At 43.6% G+C, this 21,033-nt stretch overlaps 2 protein-coding genes across 4 annotated transcripts in view; one reads left to right on the top strand and one right to left on the bottom strand.

Annotated features, from left to right (window-relative positions):
• The window catches only part of pcsk5b (proprotein convertase subtilisin/kexin type 5b), a 679,955-nt gene that overhangs the window by 526,106 nt on the left and 132,816 nt on the right, over positions 1 to 21,033 (top strand). The gene's annotated exons all lie outside the window — the stretch shown is intronic.
• Positions 1 to 21,033, bottom strand: part of LOC147124373 (nicotinamide riboside kinase 1-like) — a 56,978-nt gene that overhangs the window by 26,273 nt on the left and 9,672 nt on the right. The window contains exon 2 of the mRNA XM_085986179.1: positions 1,102 to 1,213. Within this exon, the coding sequence (XP_085842305.1) occupies positions 1,102 to 1,130 (29 nt within the window). The 5' untranslated portion in view covers positions 1,131 to 1,213. The remainder of the gene's footprint in view (positions 1 to 1,101; positions 1,214 to 21,033) is intronic.

Raw genomic sequence — 21,033 nt, 5'->3', positions numbered from 1 at the left:
AAACTAAAAGAGGGCAAATAGAAAAAAAAACTGAAATACAGCATCTAGTTCAACCACACCTTGAGTACTATGTCCAGTTCTGGTCACCTAGAAACAAAAGTGACATTCAAGCATTGAGGCAGTGCAGAAAAAGCCATGAAATTGATCCCTAGTGTCACGGTCTGAATGATGAGGAAAGACTCAAGAGATTTGAAGTTTGAAAAAGAAATGTTTGAGAGGTGATATTGTGGAAGTGTATGATAGTAAATTATATGGAAAAAGGTTAATCTGGAATATTATTTTAAAGTAAACAGCCTAAATGTAAAATAAAAGCCATAAAAAAGCAAACAAAACACTGGGTTTCATTTCTTGAGGGACAGAATTGAAAAGCAGAGAAGTTATGTTAAACTTGTATAGAACCTTGGTTAGACCACACTTGGAGTACTGTGAACAATTCTGGTCTCCATATTATTGAAAAGAACATAGAAGCACTGGAGAAGGTGCAAAAAAGGTTTACTAGAATGATATCAGAACTGAGAGGTTATACCTATCAGGAAAGATTGAGCAGACTAGGGCTCTTTTCTCTAGAAAATAGAAGACTGAGGGGTGACCTAATAGAGGTCTTCAAGATTATGAAAGGATTTGATAGGGTAGACATAGAGAAGATGTTTCCACTTGTGGGGGAGACTTGAACTAGGGGCCTTAAATATAAGATAGTTACTAATAAATCCAATAGGGAATTCAGGACAAACTTCTTTACCCAGAGAGTGGTTAAAAAGAGGAACTCGCTACCACAAGGAGTAGTTGAGGATTCTGGCATAGATGCATTTAAGGGAAAGTTAAATAAGCACATGAGGGCGAAAGGAATAGAAGGATATGTTGATGGGGTTAGATGTAGAAGGGTGGGAGGAGGCTCGTGTGGAGTATAAACACCGATGGGCCGAATGGCCTGTTTCTGTGCTGTAAATACTTTGTAAGTAATAATTCTGGGTAAGAAAAAAATCAAAAGTTGCTGTATGAATAGTTCGAGCAAAAAAATGCAGGGAAAGTAAACTCAGCAACATATACATATTCTCTCATGTACAGTAATAAACTCAGTAATTTAAATTCACTGATACTTACCCTCCAATTCCAACAATGATTTTTTTCATTTTTGGCTCTCAAACAGACCTCTGATAAACCTTGCTATTGAATTCAGGAAATGATGATACAAGTCCTGCTGTTACCTGAAAAACTTAAACACATAAATAGAAATATTTATGCTCTAGTACTTCTGTAAGATGTACGATATTATGTTGATTCTGTAGCTGTCTGTTCCTTTCTCACTTCGTTACTTGCTTTATCTGCGAGTACGCAGATCAATGGTACTTGAACCCTTCTTTGGATGAGGGATGAAAATAACCTTGGCTAACAGGGTAAAAATAACCTTGTAATTGTCACAACATGCAATACAGTAAACCTAGAATTCATTTCACCACATCCAGAACCTCCATTTCATTCATCCAGTTTGTTTCATTTTGCTAAGGTATTTCCTTATATTTGTCTGTTATTTCACTCCCAACCTTTTTTGATTGCCTGTGCCATTTTTCCAAACCAGGTGAGAAGGTCAGCAAGCGATTTGGAATCATAGAATTTTAGACTGATACAGCACAGAAGGCGGCCATTTGGCCCATCATGTCTGTGCCAACTCTTTGCTAGAGCTATACAATTAGTCCCACACCCCAGCTCTTTACCTTTAGCGCTGTAAAATTTTTCCTTCAAGTATTTATCCAATTCTCTTTTGAATGTTACTATTGAATCTGTTTCCACCACCCTTTCAGACAGTGCATTACAGATCACAGCATCTCGCTGTGTAAAAAAATATTTCCTCATGTCACCTTTGCTTCTTTTGCCAATCACCTTAAATCTGGGTCCTCTGGTTACTGACCCTTCTGCCACTGGAAACAATTTCTTATTTACTCTTCATGATTTTGAACACCTCTATCAAATCTCCTCTTAACCTTCCCTGTTTGAAGGAGAACAACCCCAGCTTCCCTAGTCTCTCCCTCGTCCCTGGTACCATTTTAGTAAATCTCTTCTGCACCCTTTCTAAAGCCATGACATCCTTCCTAAAGTGTGGTGTCCAGAGCTGAACACAATATTCCAGCTGAGGCCTAGCCAGTGTTCTTTAAAAGTTTGGATAACTTCCTTGATGTTGTAATCTATGCCTCTATTAATAAAGCCAAGGAATCCATGTGCTTTTTTAACAGCCATCTCAACTTGTCCTGCCACCTTCAAATATTTGTGTACACAAACCCCCAGGTCTCTCTGTTCCTGCACCCCCTTCAAAATTATACCATTTAGTTTATATTGCCTCTTATTCTTCCTACCAAAATCTACCACTTCTCTGCATTAAATTTCAGCTGCCATGTGTCTGTCCATTCCACCAGTCTGTCTATGTCATCCTGAAGTCTGTTACTATCCTCCTCATTGCTTACTACATTTCTGAGTTTTGTGTTATCTGCAAACTTTGTAATTATGCCCTGTATACACAAGTCCAGGTCATTAATTAATTAATATATATCAAAGAGAGCAGTGGTCCCTATACCAACCCCTGGGGAACACCATTGTATACTACCCTCCAGTCTGAAAAACAATCGTTCACCACTACTCTCTGCTTTCTATTAGGCAACTTTGTATTCACACTACCACTGTCCCTTTAATCCCATGGGCATTAATTTTGCTAACAAGTTTATTATGTGATAGTTTGTCAAATGCCTTTTGAAAGTTCATATACACAACATCAAAAGCACTACCCTCAGCAACTCGCTCCGCTACTTAATCAAAGAACTCAATCAAGTTAGTCAAACATGATTTGCCTTTAACAAACCTGTGCTGATTTTCATTTATAAGCCCATACATTTCAAAATGCCAATTAATTTTGTCCCAGATTATTGTCTCTAAAAGTTTCCCCACCATGCCTGTAGTTGCTGGGCTTATCCCTTTCCCCTTTTTTAAACAAGGGCACAACATTCACAATCCACCAGTCCTCTGGCACCACTCCCATATCTAAGGAGGATTGTGGCCAGAGCCTATGTAATTTCCACCCTTACTTCCCTCAGTAACCTAGAATACATCCCATCCAGACTGGGTGGCTTTTTTACTTTGAGGACTGCTAATCTTTTAAGTACCCCCTCTTTATTTTTATCCAATCCAATTATCTCTACTTCCTCCTCCTTTACTGTTACATTGGCAGCACCCTTTTCTCCAGTGAAGACAGATGAAAAGTACTCATTTAGTACCTTAGCCATGCCCTCTGCCTCCACAAGAATATCTCCTTTTTGGTATTGTTGGATATACATGTCTCGAATTTCTCCATCTTGCTGAATGTTTTTATTTTTTTCAGATTTTTGATTTCTATCATAACTGTATGCAAGGAGAATGGTTTTGACAAGGGTTGCTTCAGGGTACAGCATGGTGCAGAGCATCTCACCTCTGAGGCCTGGGTCTAAATCCAGCCTAGACTGAAGGGATGAAATGGTGACTATGAGGCCACAACACAAAAATACCCACATTTAACACAAATTGGCATGACATTGGAATTTTCACTCAAGGGAAATCAAAATGATGGCTAGTAATGGAAATAGTAAAAATACACTCATGAAGTAGGGCAAGTAAACATAGAAACAAACATAGAAGATAGGAGCAGGAGTAGGCCATTCGGCCCTTCGAGCCTGCTCCGCCATTCAATGAGATCATGGCTGATCATCCAAATTCAGTACCCTGTCCCTGCCTTCTCCCCATATCCCTTGATCCCTTTAGCCTCAAGAAATATATCCAACTCTTTCTTGAATATATTTAATGAACTGGCCTCCACCGCCCTCTGTGGCAGAGAATTCCACAGGTTCACCACTCTCTGGGTGAAGAGATTCCTCCTCATTTCAGTCCTAAATGGCTTACCCCTTATACTTAGACTATGACCCCTGGTTCTGGACTCCCCGGCCATCAGAAACATCCTTTCTGCATCTAGTCTGTCCGGACCTGACAGAATTTTATAGGTTTCGATGAGATCCCCTCTCAATCTTCTAAACTCCAGTGAGTATAAGCCCAATTGACACAATCTCTCCTCGTACGTCATTCCTGCCATCCCAGGTATCAGCCTGGTGAATCTTCGCTGCACTCCCTCCATGGCAAGAACGTCCTTCCTCAGGTAAGGTGACCAAAACTGCACACAATACTCAAGGTGCGGTCTCACCAAGGCCCTGTACAACTGCAGCAAGACATCCTTGTTCTTGTACTCGAACCCTCTTGCTATGAAGGCCAACATACCATTTGCCTTCTTAACCGCCTGCTGCACCTGCATGCTTACCTTCAGCGACTGGTGCACAAGAACACCCAGGTCTCTTTGCACTTCCCCTTCTCCCAATCTATTGCCATTCAAATAATAATCTGCCTTCCTGTTTTTGCCACCAAAGTGGATAACCTCACATTTATCCACATTATAGTGAATTTGCCATGTTTCTGCCCAATCACTCAACCTGTCCAAATCGTACTGGAGTTTCATGACATCCTCCTCACAGCATACCCTCCCACCCAGCTTTGTGTCGTCTGCAAATTTGGAGATATTACATCCAATTCCCTCATCCAGATCATTAATATATATTGTGAACAGCTGGGGTCCTAGGACCGATCCTTGCGGTACCCCACTAGTCACTGCCTGCCACTCGGAAAACGACCCGTTTATTCCAACGCTTTGCTTTCTGTCCACCAACCAGTTCTCTATCCAAGTCAATACCTTGCCCCCAATCCCATGTGCCTTAATTTTGCACGCTAACCTCTTATGCGGGACCTCATCGAAAGCCTTCTGAAAGTCCAAATACACCACATCCACTGGTTCTCCCTTATTTATTTTACCAGTTACATCCTCAAAAAATTCCAGTAGATTAGTCAAGCATGATTTACCTTTTGTAAATCCATGTTGACTTTGTCTGATCCTGTCACTGCTTTCCAAGTGCTCTGCTATTACATCTTTTATAATGGACTCTAGCATTTTCCCCACTACCGATGTCAGGCTTACCGGTCTATAATTCCCTGCTTTTTCTCTGCCACCTTTTTTGAATAGTGGGGTAACATTAGCTACCCTCCAATCCATGGGTACTGTTCCAGAGTCTATCGAGTACTTGTGAGGTAGGGTCAATGCACTCTGTTGGTGCAGGGTAGATGGAGCTTCAATCTGTATCTGTTCCATCTTATATCTGATCTCGGACTCCTTGAAGTTGTTGGTGCAAAAGAACATGGAAAAGTGTTTTTGTGCTGAGGACTGACAACTCACCTTCAAGTGTACAACAATTTCCCAAAACCTATAAAATTACAAGGGTAGTGCCAGTCTGAGCGATGGCACTGGTAACAAATGACATTGCACTTCTGTTTTCTTAAGATCAGCTGTAACGGATTCCTGCATATAAACCCTCCTTATAGGTTTTCTGAAAATTATATCATTGTGTATTGCATTTTTGTATATCAAAGCCTGCAAATTATTTTTTGTAATTAGGGATATCTGATGTCAACATTTTCATGTTCCTGTGACCTCCCATGCCACTGTTATTCACAGACTTTTATTGTGTGCTATCACCTTAAGCTGACAATCCAACACAGACCTAAACAAGGGTAGAAAAGGACCGTTGATATGTTATACAAAACAATAGGTCAGCAATCAATTAAAGACATTTTGGGAGTTGTAAGTGGACTTGTGGTTTAACCACTTCTGCGTAGCCTAACTTTAAACCATCTTGGGAGCACAAGGATAGCTGAAATTCACTCTATCTGATATTCTGTATTTGCAAACTGCTTTATAATCCCATAGTTCTCTTAAATCACAGTCTTGCTGATATTTTTGTGTCAGATCATTCAAATTATTTTCAGTACGTCCCATTTCAGATGTCTATTTTGATCTTATGCCTTTGGCATCAGATATTTTTTGTTCTTTTCACTTCTAACGAACTCCTGATCTATGTCAATGCTCCCTAGTACAATGCCAGATATTTTTCAGGATCCAAAGTAGATGCCACAACAAAGTAATTGATAGGAGATGATGAATTACAGATGTGCATGGGATCTTGCATCATTATTACTACTGATGTTCACTCTTGGCTGTGTAAGCTCACCTGTATCAGGATTCAACCATAATTTGCCTGCTTGCATAGAACAATATATCATTTTGTGCAAACTTACTAGTGGTTTACTATGGCTATTCTTGTGTGGATTTTGTTGAGTACAGGTTGTCTAGTTTCTAAAAGTAAAGCTTGCAATTTGTGATTATTCATTTATTTGCTTTTTTGATGAGGAGCTGCTCTATGATCAATGTATTTATAACCTATACCGGCCTCCCACCTTCCACACTCCGTAAACTTGAGCTCATCCAAAACTCTGCTGTCCGTATCCTAACTCAGTATCCTAACTCACACCACGCCCCATTCACCAATCACTCCTGTGCTCGCTGACCTACATTGGCTCCTTGCCCAGCAATGCATTGATTTTCAAATTCTCATCCTTGTTTCCAAATCCCTCCATGGCCTCGCCCTTCCCAATCTCTGTAACCTCCTCCAGCCCTACAACCCTCCGAGATATCTGTGCTCTCCAATTCTGGCCTCTTGCAGATCCCCGATGTTCATTGCTCCACCACTGACAGCTATACCTTCAGCTGCCTACGCCGAGGCTCTGGAATTTCCTCCTTGAACCTCTCTACCGCTCTCTCCTCTGTTTAAGATGCTTCTTAGAATCTTTCTTTGACCAAGCTTTTGGTCACTTTTCCTAATATCTCATGTGGCTCGGTGTCAAATTTTGTTTGATAACACTCCTATGAAGCACCTTGGGATGTTTTACAATGTTAAAGGTGCTATAAAAATGCAAGTTGTTGTGTTGTTATCCAAACAGGGAAAATCATGCTTTCCAAAGCAGGTTGTTCCTGGCTGTTCCAGAACCTCAGCTTATATTCATAAAAGATTTACTACAACAAGCTAGCTCCTTTAAAATATCAAACAGTTGATCTTATCTCACTACAGGCTATTTTGCTGCAGTGATTGCCAACAATGAAACCACCTCCAGCTAAAATTAATCGTGGGAAACAGCAGATTTGCAAAGTTAAGTCTGCTTCTTAACTGTTTCTCCGTACAGCTGACTTGATAACTGAAGTTCTAGACTTCTCAAAAAGACACAAGCCTCCAACATCAAACATGTTGGAGGAATTTCAAATGCACACTGGGGAGGTGAAGCTGTGTAGATCAGTTCAATAATTTTCTTGTGATGTTTTAAAATGTCCTTATTAGCTTATTTCCAGCACTGAGTGTGGACTTGTTTCAGTTAGTAGCATTCTTATCTTTGAGTCAAAAGATTGCAGATTCACGCCCCCACACAGAATTTAAGCACATAATCTAAGCTAACACTTCAATGGAGCATTGGCGGGGTACCGTATTGGGAGAGGAGCCATCCTTCATATGAGATGAGACAAGGTTGTGTGTCAGCCGTGGCTCAGTTGGTAGAGTACAAAAAATCCAGGCTGACACTCCAGTGCAATACTGAGGGAGTGCTGCATAGGGTTGCGAAGGGGTGGAAAGTTTCCGGTAAATTTCTGGAAATTTTCCACGGGAAGTTTAGCTTGGGAATTTTGCCCAAATAAAGCACATGCTAGCATAATTGTTTTTTTTTGTATTTCTTTCATTTTTTTCCACAGGTCCTCTCTTAAAATTACTAACAGAGATGGAATCTTAATTATTAAGGAATTTCTTAATCAATATATGTTTATCTTCTTACTTGGCTTGTTTTAATAATTACAAGTTTTGTGTGTGACTGTGAACAAATGCGTCCTGATTGGTTGGATGAGGGATGAGCGATTAGCTCCCTCTATTGGTGATGTAGCGTCGTGCGTGCACAGGTCATGCTTCCATCACATGGAGCATCAGGAAAAATTTACTCACCCTGTTGCAATCGTGCTGATTGACCGCAGTTCGACACACAGACGAATGCCCTTTATTTCTCTGTATAGAACAATGCCACGTTTACCGTTGGATGTGTGAAAGCATTTTACCCCAGGCATTAAAGATGGAAAGGCTGTGTACATGTGCACTGTAGAAAGCCATATGTAAAGAATGCCACAAAGATGCAGCAGCATTTATCCAAATGCAACAACTTCACTCAAAGCTCACAGCAGTCAGCCCAGAGTTCCTCTGCTTCCATTCAAGAAGATGATGGTTCTCATTCAGCATCAGGCTCCTTATCATCAGCAACTCCTGGCCCACTTGGAAGGTTCTTTGATACAATGGATAACCATAGCCAGAAGAATGCAGATGAGTGCCTTGCTCGAGCTGTATATAAGACAGGCTCACCCCTCATGCTCACAGCCAATGTGTACTGGAAGAGATTTTTCAATGTCATTCGCCCTGCATACTGTCCTCCCACCAGACATGCTTTGTCTACTTATTTGCTGGAGGCTGAGTATAACAGAGTCCAAGGAAAGCTCAAAGAAACAATAGAGATGGCAGACTGTGTTGCAGTTATGTCAGATGGGTGGTCAAATGTACGAGGGGTGGGCATCATAAACTACATCGTCTCCACTCCTCTCTCAGTGTTCTTCAAGCGCACAGACACGAAGGAGAACAGACACACAGGCACATACATTGCTGATGAGCTGAAAGCGGTCATCACCGATCTTGGATCACAAAAGGTCTTTGCAGTAGTTACTGACAATGCTGCGAATAGATGGGGTGGGATTGTCATAATGTACAACAGCCTTCTGGAGGGTAAGGAGTCGCTGCAAGAAATGGCAATATCCCAGTCTGGGGATATGGAAACCACCATCAAGAAAATACTGCTGGATGATGTGTTTTGGGAGAGAGTGGTTAGCAGCCTTAAAATACTCTCACCAGTAGCATCTGCAATTGCTCAGATTGAAGGAGATGATACTGTCTTGTCAGATGTTCTCAGGCTTTTTGCTGATTTAAAAGAACAAATCAGCATTGCCCTACCCACATCCCTGCTGCTCAAAGCAGAGGAGAAGGCAATTGTTCAATTCATACAGACGTGTCAAGAATTTTGGGTCAAGCCGATTCATGCTGCAGCATACATGCTGGACCCAAAGCATGTTGGGAGACCCAATACTTTCTGGAGAACAGATCAACAGCGCTTACAGTGTGATTTCTACCCTCTCACGCCACCTCAATTTGGACGTGGGCAAAGTTTTGGGAAGTCTGGCAAAGTTCTCTACCAAGCAAGGTCTTTGGAATGGGATATGGGAATCATGCAAGCATATCAGTGCACATACCTGGTGGAAGGGACTTTGTGCATCTGAGGCCCTGTCACCCATTGCATCGGTGATACTCCAAATCCCACCTTCATCAGCGGCCTCTGAACGAAACTGGTCACTTTTTGGGAATACGCATACAAAGATGCGCAACAGGCTGACTAACAAGAGAGTGGAGAAACTGGTGGCTATCCGGGCGAACCTACAACTTATTGAGCCAGATACAGAAGTGTCCACCACACAGCTAGACAGTGACACAGAGGAGGAAATGGACACGTCAGAGCCAAAGTCAGAGAATCAGGAGGAGCAATGAGGAGTAGAAGACTCAGAAGACTCATGAGTAGAAGACTCATAGGGACAAAATAAGGACAAATTACAGGCTAAATAAGCTGACGCTCTTTTTATTTTATTTTAGATGGGTCTTTTTTGTGGGGGTTCAATAAAGTTCAAAATTATAACCTAAATAAAGTTTTGAAAGCCTGTTTTTATTTGTATGGAACAGTATGTCTATTTTGATGACAAAGATAATGGCCCAGAACTTCAGGTCCCCACGGGTGAGTACGCGCTGGGTACTCACCCGTAGGCCCAACGAAAGTGTCGGTTTTGTGCATGCACTGCGCATGTACGGGAAACCGGAACTTCCGTTCCCTTAAAGGAAGGAGTTCACAGGTCGAACGCGTTCGCCTCAAACTTGTGTTTTTTTGCAGGTTTCTCTGGGAGGGTAAGTCTCCAGGAGCTACACTTGCAAAAAGCAGGCACAAGGCCTGCTTTTAACAAGGTAAGTGGTGAATTAAGTAAAATTAAAACTTTTTTTTATTGGTTTATTATTTTTAAATACTTTAAAGAAAGGTAAGTTTATTTTTAGCCCCGTTAGAAAGTGTAATTAATTTTTTCAAAAATTTAAATTATTGTTTAAAAGTTATTTTATGTAATTTATAGTTATTTTAAAAATGTGATGTTTTAAAAAAAATTATTTGAAGTTTTAGTGATGTTTTGGGGCTGAACTGTATTCATAAATTTGACAGGTCTTCCTGTCAAATCTATGAATACAGATTCCCTGCTACGATTGGCTCTCCATGGCCCACATGATCCCAGGGGACGCTTCGAACTAACTGCACCCCTGGGATACGCAAGCACTGCGCGCCGGTAGTTGGAGCAGGCCCAGGATCGGAATCCCACGCGGGCCCACAGCACAATGGCCAGCGCGCTAGGTCAGTGCAGGTTGGAGGCTTGCACCCGCGGGAAGCTTCCGACCTGAATTTCTGAGCCATTATAAGGGTCAGAGACAAAAACCATCAGTGTGCAAAACAACTCAAAATTCCCATAAATTCCCCAAATTCCCATGGAAAGATTCCTCTTTTAAAAATTCCCGGAATTTTGCAACCCGAGTGCTGCACCATCAGAGGTGTCGTCTTTCAGATGAGACGTTAAACTGAGGCCCCGTCTGCTCTCTCAGGTGGATGTAAAAGATCCAGGGCACTATTTTGAAGAAGAGTAGGGGAGTTATCCCCAGTGTCCCGGCCAATATTTATCCCTCAAGCAACATCACAAAAAAAATTATCTGGTCATTATCACATTGCTGTTTGTGGGAGCTTGCTGTGTGCAAATTGGCTGCCGCGCTTCCTACATTACAACAATGACTAACTTCAAAAGTACTTCATTGGCTGTAAAGCACTTTGGGACGTCCTGAGGCTGTGAAAGGCGCTACAGGAAACTTTGTGCTATCCGGCACCGACGGGACCGAGCTGTTGCCGTTCCCTCAAAACTGCCGGACAAACCAGCGTTAATGTTGAAGCATACGGAGCTTTCAGCTACGTATCTGGCAACACTGTTGCTTAGCAACAGCTTCTAAACAGTCGGCCGTACCTTGGAAGCGTCTCTGTCGCTTAGCAACAGCTTCAGAGAGACTTTGCAGAGCCTGACTGTTGAAAAAAAAGCCACGAGAAGAAAAAAAACCTGACAAAACAGCTCCTGATTTTTGCCGGTGGCTCGAGCTTGCTGGACATTTAGCCTCCGGATAACACAAAGTTTCCTGTATATAAATGCAAGTCTTTCTTTCTTTAAGGTGAACCCTTCCAGTCCTGTTCTATTGGCAATACCCAGCCTCCCCTAATCATAGATCCCAAACAATTTTTGTTATCCTTCTTTAAAAAATTGGTATTAGACTGGATTTAGTATAAGTATTCTGTCCCAAATTAAGGGCTAGATCAACAGTACTCTCACTTTCCAGATTTGCTGCCGATATGCCTTTTTCTGATAGTTCATGTGGTCATTCTCCTCTGCCTTGAATTTGCAGTCTTTATGTGTTGTTGCACACTCTATTGTACTTCCACCTCAAATCTGAGCATCTCTTCTCCCCTCAAGTTTACAATGTTTGCTATAAGCCATCAGTTTCAGAATTTCTAACTGCAGGAAACGTGATATCCGGCACCGACAGGACCGAGCTGTTGCCGTCCCATCAAAACTGCTGGACAAACCAGCGCTGATGTTAAAACATACGTTAAAGGCGCTAGATAAATACAAGTTTAATTGTTCTAAGATATTTTCTTCGGTTTCTGTCACAGGTCATCGTCATTAGCAAAGCCTCGCTCTGTGACCTGTGGCGTGCTTTTACTTTGCCTAATACCTAGATAAATGTAATGGGCCCAGGATATAACAAAGAACCCTTGTCACTGTATTTCACATACTTGCAAAGGTTCCCTACTACTTCAGGATGGTAGAATTAGCACTCCATCGGACTGCGGCTTAGACAGACAGTCTGGTTCAACCTGAGGCAGTGGCTGGGGAGGGGAATGGAATCAGTGGCAAGGATACAGAATTTTGTGGTGATGACCAAAGACAATGGCTTTAGTCATCCGAATGTTTAACTGGAGAAAATGGCAGTTCATTCAGGGCTGGATTCTGGACAAGCATTCCGACAACAGAGAGACGATGAAGGAGGTGGAGAGGTCGCGCTGGGCGTTGTCAGCATATGTGCGGAATTTGATCCCATGTTTTCAAATGGTGAAACAGCAGATGTGGCTGAGGAAGGGGGGGGGGCCAACTATAGATCCTTGGGTGACTCCAGAGGTAACAGGACAGGGGTGGGAAGAAAAGCCATTGCTGCAGATTCTCTGGCTACAATTGCATAGGTAAGAGTGCAACCAAGCAAGTGCAGTCCCCTCAACTGGACAACAGAGTAGAGGCGTTGGAGGAGGATGTTGTGGTCGATTGGGTCAAAGGCTGCAGAAAAGTCAAGAAGGATGAGGAGGGGTTTCAATCGCAGAGGATGTTATTTGAGATAAAGTCTCCTTGGGCTGCTAGCCGGTGACACCACAGGTCCACAATCTAATCTTCTCGTTATCAGTTTTTGCTTTCAATTTTAGTCCTGCTTCTCCTCTGATCGTTTTCAGCCCTGTGATTATTTGTTTTACCCCCCACTCCCAGTATTTTTGTGTTTATAAGTACAGATCTGTGTTTAAAAAAAATCTTGCTCCCAGTGTTTTGTGTTTCTTCTACTTCAGCTCCCACTCCAGTGATTTTGTTTAAACTCCTGTTTCTGTGTTTTAAGTTTGCACATTCTAAAATCCCAATAGTCCCAAACCCCAAGAATTCATATATATATATTTTTGAAACTTTCCTTCATATCTTTGCTTTTACATAGATACATAGAAGATAGGAGCAGGAGTAGTCCGTTCGGCCCTTCGAGCCTGCTCCGCCATTCAATGAGATCATGGCTAATCATCCAAATTCAGTACCCGGTCCCTGCCTTCTCCCCATATCCCTTGATCCCTTTAGCCTTAAGAAATATATCCAACTCTTTCTTGAATATACTTAATGAACTGGCCTCCACCACCCTCTGTGGCAGAGAATTCCACAGGTTCACCACTCTCTGGGTGAAGAAATTCCTCCTCATTTCAGTCCTAAATGGCTTACCCCTTATCCTTAGACTATGACCCCTGGTTCTGGACTCCCCGGCCATCAGAAACATCCTTCCTGCATCTAGTCTGTCCAGCCCTGACAGAATTTTATAGGTTTCGATGAGATCCCCTCTCAATCTTCTAAACTCCAGTGAGTATAAGCCCAATCGTCACAATCTCTCCTCATACGTCATTCCTGCCATCCCAGGTATCAGCCTGGTGAATCTTCGCTGCACTCCTTCCATGGCAAGAACGTCCTTCCTCAGGTAAGGCGACCAAAACTGCACACAATACTCAAGGTGCGGTCTCACCAAGGCCCTGTACAACTGCAGCAAGACATCTTTGTTCTTGTACTCGAACCCTCTTGCTACGAAGGCCAACATACCATTTGCCTTCTTAACCGCCTGCTGCACCTGCATGCTTACCTTCAGCGACTGGTGTACAAGAACACCCAGGTCTCTTTGCACTTCCCCTTCTCCCAATCTATTACCATTCAAATAATAATCTGCCTTCCTGTTTTTGCCACCAAAGTGGATAACCTCACATTTATCCACATTATTATAGTGCATTTGCCATGTTTCTGCCCAATCACCCAACCTGTCCAAATCGTGCTGGAGTTTCATGACATCCTCCTCACAGCATACCCTCCCCCCCAGCTTTGTGTCGTCTGCAAATTTGGAGATATTACATCCAATTCCCTCGTCCAGATCATTAATATATATTGTGAACAGCTGGGGTCCTAGGACTGATCCTTGCGGTACCCCACCAGTCACTGCCTGCCACTCGGAAAACAACCCGTTTATTCCAACTCTTTGCTTTCTGTCCGCCAACCAGTTCTCTATCCAAGTCAATACCTTGCCCCCAATCCCATGTGCCTTAATTTTGCATGCTAATCTCTTATGCGGGACCTTATCGAAAGCCTTCTGAAAGTCCAAATACACCACATCCACTGGTTCTCCCTTATCTATTTTACCAGTTACATCCTCAAAAAATTCCAGTAGATTAGTCAAGCATGATTTACCTTTTGTAAATCCATGTTGACTTTGTCCGATCCAGTCACTGCTTTCCAAGTACTCTGCTATTACATCTTTTATAATGGACTCTAGCATTTTCCCCACTACCGATGTCAAGCTTACCGGTCTATAATTCCCCGCCTTTTCTCTACCACCTTTTTTGAATAGTGGGGTAACATTAGCTACCCGCCAATCCATGGGTACCGTTCCAGAGTCTATCGAGTTCTGGAAGATGACCAGCAATGCATCTACTATTTCTAGGGCCACTTCCTTAAGTACCCTGGGATGTAGATTATCAGGCCCTGGGGATTTATCGGCCTTCAGTCCCATCAATTTTCCTAACACCATTTCCCTACAAATACTGATTTCTTTCAGTTCCACCCTTTCATCAGACCCTATGTTCCCCGGCATCTCTGGGAGGTTATTTGTGTCCTCCTTTGTGAAGACAGAACCAAAATATGTATTTAGTTGGTCTGCCATTTCTTTGTTCCCCATTATAAATTCCCCCGATTCTGACTGCAAGGGACCTACGCTTGACTTCACCAATCTTTTTCTCTTCACATATCTATAAAAGCTTTTACAGTCAGTTTTTATGTTCTCTGCAAGCTTACTCTCATATTCTATTTTCCCTTTCTTAATTAATCCCTTTGTTGAATCCTAAACTGCTCCCAATCCTCAGGATTATTGCTTTTTCTGGCCAATTTATATGCCCTCTCCTTGGACCTTATGCTATCCCTAATTTCCCTTGTTAGCCACGGTTGGGTCACCTTTTTTGTTTTATTTTTATGCCAAACTGGGATGAACAAATTCTGTAGTTCATCCATTCGGTCTTTGAATGTTTGCCATTGCCTATCCACCGTCAACCCTTTTGAGTGCCATTCCCCAATCAATCCTACCCAACTCGCTCCTCAGACCATCATAGTTTCCTTTATTTAAATTGAGGACCCTAGTCTCCGAGTCAAGTACTTCATTCTCCATCTTAATGAAGAATTCGATCATATTATGATCGCTCTGACCCAAGGGGCCTCTTACAACAAGATTCATCATGAATGTCCGATCTCCCTTGTTCTCACCCCATCAAACTCCTCTATGGTCACCACTCACGGTCAAACTTTCTGAAATCCCTTACTTTCCTCTTCTTTCTCATCTTTCCAAATCTTGCACCACCCCACCACTCAAATTTTACCACCACCAATCTCCCTGCAGCCCCCCCATTGTTTCCTCCTCTTTCCTGCCTCAGTGTTTCATACCTTCCCATCTCTCAATCCAAACTCCCAAACTATCCCTTTCCGACAATCGCATATCTGACATCAAACTTGCATTCTGACCAGCACAGAAACTGACACCCAGACCAAATATAAAATTCAATCAATATTTTTATTATACATATCTATATACGCCATATAAAAGAAATCAAATGCATGTTATATAAATATATACATATTATACATATATTACAGAACTAGAGAGTCTTGAGCACATAATCTAGTCTGACATGCCAATGCAGTACTGAGGGAGTGCTGCACTGTTGGAGCTTCCATCTTCCGGATGAGATGGTAAACCGACGTCCCACCTGCCTTCTCAGGTGGACGTAAAAGATCCCATGGCACCATTCAAAGATGGGAAGGGGAGTATTCCCAGTGTCCTGGCCAATATTCATAGAATCATAGAATGGTTACAGCGCAGAAGGAAGCCACTCGGTTCGTCGAGCCTGTGCAGACTCTCTGCTGGACCCACTCTCTGGCCCTACGCAATTTTTATTCCTTCAGATACTTATCCAACTCCCTTTTGAAAGATAAAATTGAGTCTGCCTCCACCACGCTTTGAGGCAGTGCATTCCAGATCCTAACCACTCGCTGTGTAAAAAAGTTTTTTCTTACATCGCCTTTGTTCTTTTCCCAATCATCTTAAATCTGTGTCCTCTGGTTCTCGACCCTTCTGCCAATGGGAACAGTTTCTCTCTATCTGCCCTGTCCAGGCCCCTCATGATTTTGAACACCGCTATCAAATCTCCTCTCAATCTTCTCTGCTCCAAGGAGAACAACCCCAGGTTCTCCAGTCTATCAATGTAACTGAAGTCCCTCATTCCAGGAATCATTCTCGTAAATCTTTTCTGCACCTTCTCTAAAGCCTTCACATCCTTCCTAAAGTGTGGTGCCTAGAATTGGACACAGTACTCCAGTTGGGGCCAAACCAGTGTTTTATATAGATTCATAATTGTAAAGTCTGTGGGTTGTTTAGTTAATTAATACACAGACTCCAAGAGTAACTTAAAACAGGACTTTACTATTCGAAGGTCGGGGCGAATCTGCCCAATAACTCCTGACACAGCACTTATATACCGGTGTGGTCACCGTCGGTATTACAGTATACAGAAGCCAACATAGTGGTGCAACACCTAAAGTAGTTCTCTTAAAGGTGGACGGTTACATACAATAATTCTCTTAAAGGTAGACGGGTACATACACTACAATCCTCCCTTTTTAGCTTACAACATACTGATTCCCCATTAAACATACATTATAACATATTTACAACTTGATGCAAGACAATTCACAGATTCAGTCTCTCTGGAGGTTTCCGGACTCTGTCCGGATAACGCCTCGGTGGTGTCGTAACTCCCGGCGGCGTAGCAGGTGCTTCTGGCAAGGTCGATTAGGCTTGAAGGACAGTGTCAGGTCCATCTGATTCCAGTATTACCAGATCGGAGGTAGGTGTTCTAGGTATCTCTGTCTCAACATTAACCGTGTAAGGTGGTGGAGTAGGTTGGCCATTTGTGGCTGACCCTATGATCTGGTCAACATGGCGCCTTATTATACTGTCCCCAATGTCCACCGTATACATCAACGGCCCTAGCCTTTTTCCAATAGTTCCAGGCTGCCATTTCTCGGTACGGTAGTCCCGGGCCAAAACTTGTTGACCTATCTGAAAAGATCTAGTTGGCCTTTCATTCATGCCCTGGAATTGCCGGTTCTCTACGTCCCTTCTGACGTTTGGCTTAAGCAAATCCAGCCGGCATCTTAGTCGTCTATTAAAAAACATCATGGCGGGAGTTTGATTTGTGACCGCATGTGTTGCATTCCTGTACGCCAACAAGAAGCTATCCACCTTATGTTGTAAGTTAATGGCTTCATTACCCATGGCCTTTATGGCCTTCTTGAAGGTCTGGACAAACCTTTCAGCCAATCCATTGGAGGCGGGATGGTATGGGGCTGACGTGTAGTGCTTAACCCCATTGCTCTTTAAGAATTTCTTGAATTCTTTGGACACAAATTGCGGTCCATTATCAGAACAGATCTGTTCCGGCAGCCCATTCCTAGCAAACATGGTCCTTAACACTGTGATGGTTTTTTCCGTGGTGGTGGTGGACATCTTTATTACCTCCGGCCACTTGGAGTGTGCATCCACCGCTATTAGAAACATTGAGTCCATAAATGGACCAGCAAAGTCGATGTGTACCCTTTGCCAAGGAGATGAGGGCCACTCCCATGGATGCAGAGGAGCCTGTGGTGGCGCGTTTTGGACCTTCTGGCATCCTAGACAGCTCTTAGTGATTTCTTCGATGTCCCCATCAATGCCTGGCCACCACACGAACGCTCTTGCTAGGTTCTTCATTTTCACTCCACCCAGATGTCCCTCGTGCAGCTCCTTTAACACCTTCTGTTGAAGTTTGGGTGGAATCACCACTCTAGATCCACACATCAGGGTTCCTCGACACACTGACAGCTGTTCTTTTCTCTGCGAAAATGCTGGCAGCGTTGGTTCGCCCTGTGCTGGCCATCCCCCCACCGTTAAATCATAGACTCGTGAGAGAGTCGGGTCATTTCTGGTTTCATTTTCGATCATCGAATTTGTTACTGGTAGACATTCCACTATGGATGAGTGGAACAGCTCTCCCGGGTCCACTGTAGTCGCTTCTTCTACTATCAGCAATGGCAAGCGCGATAACCCATCAGCATTTCCATGCTGTTTGGACCTTTTGTATTCGATGTCATATTGGTGTGCCCCAAGTAACACGGACCACCTCTGTAACCTTTGCGCTGTCATGGTGGAAACGACCTTGTTAGGGTTGAATATGGACACCAACGGCTGGTGGTCTGTCAGTAATGTGAACTTCTTGCCCTGCAGGTAATGATTGAATTTCTTTACGCCCCACACAAGGCTGAGGGCCTCCCTATCTATTTGAGCATAATTTCGCTCCGCGGAGGTCAATGATCGGGACGCGAATGCCACTGGCCTTTCCGAGCCATTTGGTAACTTGTGTGAAAGTACTGCTCCAATTCCATAGGGGGAAGCATCACAAGCTAGACGAAGAGGTAACGTTGGGTTGAAATGAGCCAACACTTCTTCAGAGGTAATCAACGCCTTGCTTCTGCGAAAGGCCTTTTTACATTCCTCACTCCACTTCCATGGTACTTCTTTCCGCAACAGAGCATTCAGCGGATGCAGCACCGTGGATAGATTCGGCAGAAACTTGTGATAATAATTAATCAACCCCAAGAATGATCTTAACTGTGATACGTTTTCCGGAGCGGGGGCCTTCACGACAGCTTCTATCTTGTCAGGTGACTTGTGCAGCCCCTCTCGGTCAATGACATGACCGCAGTAAGAGATCCGTTTTTGGAAGAACTCACATTTCTTGCGATTAACTCGAAGGCCATATTCCTTCAACCTAGTGAGCACCAGTTTCAAATTTGTGAGGTGTTCTTCCTCGTCCTCTCCCGTAATCAGGATATCGTCTAAGTAACACTGCGTGCTTGGAATTCCTTGTAATACCTGCTCCATGGCCCTCTGCCAAATTGCTGGAGCCGAAGCTACCCCAAAAACCAGTCTATTATAACGATACAAGCCTCTGTATGTGTTGATGGTGAGGTACTGACGTGACTCTTCCTCGACTTCCATTTGTAAGTATGCCTGTGCCAGGTCTATCTTGGTGAAGTGTTTCCCTCCAGCCAACAAAGCAAAGATATCTTCAATCCGCGGAAGCGGGTATTGTACCGTGTGAAGCACCGGATTCACTGTGATCTTGAAGTCTCCACAGATGCGGACCTTCCCCGGTCCCCCTGGCTTGTTACTTGGTGAAGACTTCATGACGGGAACAATGGGCGTGGCCCACTCACTCCAGTCCACTTTTGACAGTACCCCTGATCGTTCAAGTTCTTCCAGTTCTGCCTCCACAGCAGGTTGTATCGCGTAAGGTACCGATCTGGCTTTGAAAAATTTTGGGCTTGCATGTTCTGCAATCTTAACCTTTGCTTTAATTCCTCGCAGTGTTCCCAGTCCTTGCTGGAATACCTCTTTAGCTTCGTCTAATATTCTGGACAACCGTTCAGGTTTGACATCTTCCTTTCCGGAATCTACCGTCATGGTGTTTAGTGAATGCCAGTCTATCTTTATTTTCCTGATCCACTCCCGTCCCAGAAGTGGTGGACCTCCCTCAGGCAACACATACAGATCCATCCTTTGGTGCTCTTTGTCCTTGTATCTCACCTTGACTTCTATCTTTCCGATGGGGTATACTTTGTGCCCCGTGTATGTCTTCAATACTAGTTCCGTATCCCGTAGGGGAATATGCTTGAATAACTATTTATAATCATGCTTATTCATGACCGTCAACGCCGATCCGGTGTCCACTTCCATTTTCACTTGGACTTTTGCAATCTGTAGTGTGATCCAGATAGCTTGTCGGTCAGCTTCATTACTCACATTGTGAATTCTCAGACTATCCAGTTCCTTGCAGTTGGAGTGTGAGTCCGAATTCTGTTCTTCCGGACTCTTCCTAGTCACCTCATGTACCTTTCTGTACCTCTTTTGTGGTGACTCATTATTGTTGGTCTTCTTTCCTGACCGGCATACCTTAGCTATGTGACCGAGCTTGCCACATTTCCAACATTCCTGGTTTTTAAACCAGCATTGGTTCTGGTCGTGTGTTGTCTTCCCACAACGATAGCATTTCGTTGTACCCGAAGTAATTTGCTGCACCCTGAGTGCCGCTGCCTTTAGCTGCATTTCCGCCGTTCCTTTCGCTGCGGCTTCGTTCGATGCAGCAATAAGGACAGCCTTCTCAAGTGTAAGATCGTTCTCTTCGAGCAGTCGTTTTTGTGTTTCTTCCTTCGACATTCCGCACACGAATTTGTCTCGCAACGCCTCTGTCAGATTCCCTCCAAACTGGCAGTGTTTCGCTAGTCTACGCGTTCGACCAAGTATTCTGCGTTGCTTTCGTCTTTCCTTTGCATTCTCGCATAGAATTTGAATCGTTCCGCCAACATCAACGGTGTGGGGTTCAAGTGATCCTTCAAAACAGTCACAATATCATCGAAAGTCTGATCCGCCGGTTTAGCTGGTGCTAGTAGATGCTTCAAGAGCTCGTATGTCTTCGCGCCCATCGAGTTTAGCAAGGTTATAGCTTTGTCATCTTCTTCTATTTTATTGGCCTCACAATAGATCTCAATGCGTTCCACATACGTGGCCCAGTCTTCTACCTCGGAATTAAAATCGTTGATGTTACCACGCTTGGGCATCTTCCTCTCTTCCTGATAACACCACGAATTATTTCTTTAAATTTTCTTTTTTTTTTTCCAAGATGGCGGTTTCCCGCGCTTATCCCTGGCGGGAGGGGTACACTTTCCCCACGGGCGACGGCCGCTGGCTTTCAGGTTCACAGCCTGCGCGTCGGCTTCAGTGCTTTCCCTTTTCTCGGCAGGGCAACCGGCGCTGGGTACACTCCGTTGACGGCAAACAGTTTCAGCCGCTGGGCTGGCTCTCGCTCAGTTCCCCTTGCTCGGGCTCTGTCTCTCTCCCGCTCGCTCGGCTCTACCGGCGCTGGGTACACCCCGTTGACGGAGAACAGTTTCAGCCGCTGGACTGG

Source organism: Somniosus microcephalus, chromosome 1 (genome assembly GCF_052327205.1).
Source record: "Somniosus microcephalus isolate GS21.2 chromosome 1, FLI_Smic_1.0, whole genome shotgun sequence".
In the NCBI taxonomy this organism is placed as follows: domain Eukaryota; kingdom Metazoa; phylum Chordata; class Chondrichthyes; order Squaliformes; family Somniosidae; genus Somniosus; species Somniosus microcephalus.
Note: the sequence above shows the minus strand (reverse complement) of the source record. Positions and strands in the feature narration are given on the sequence as shown.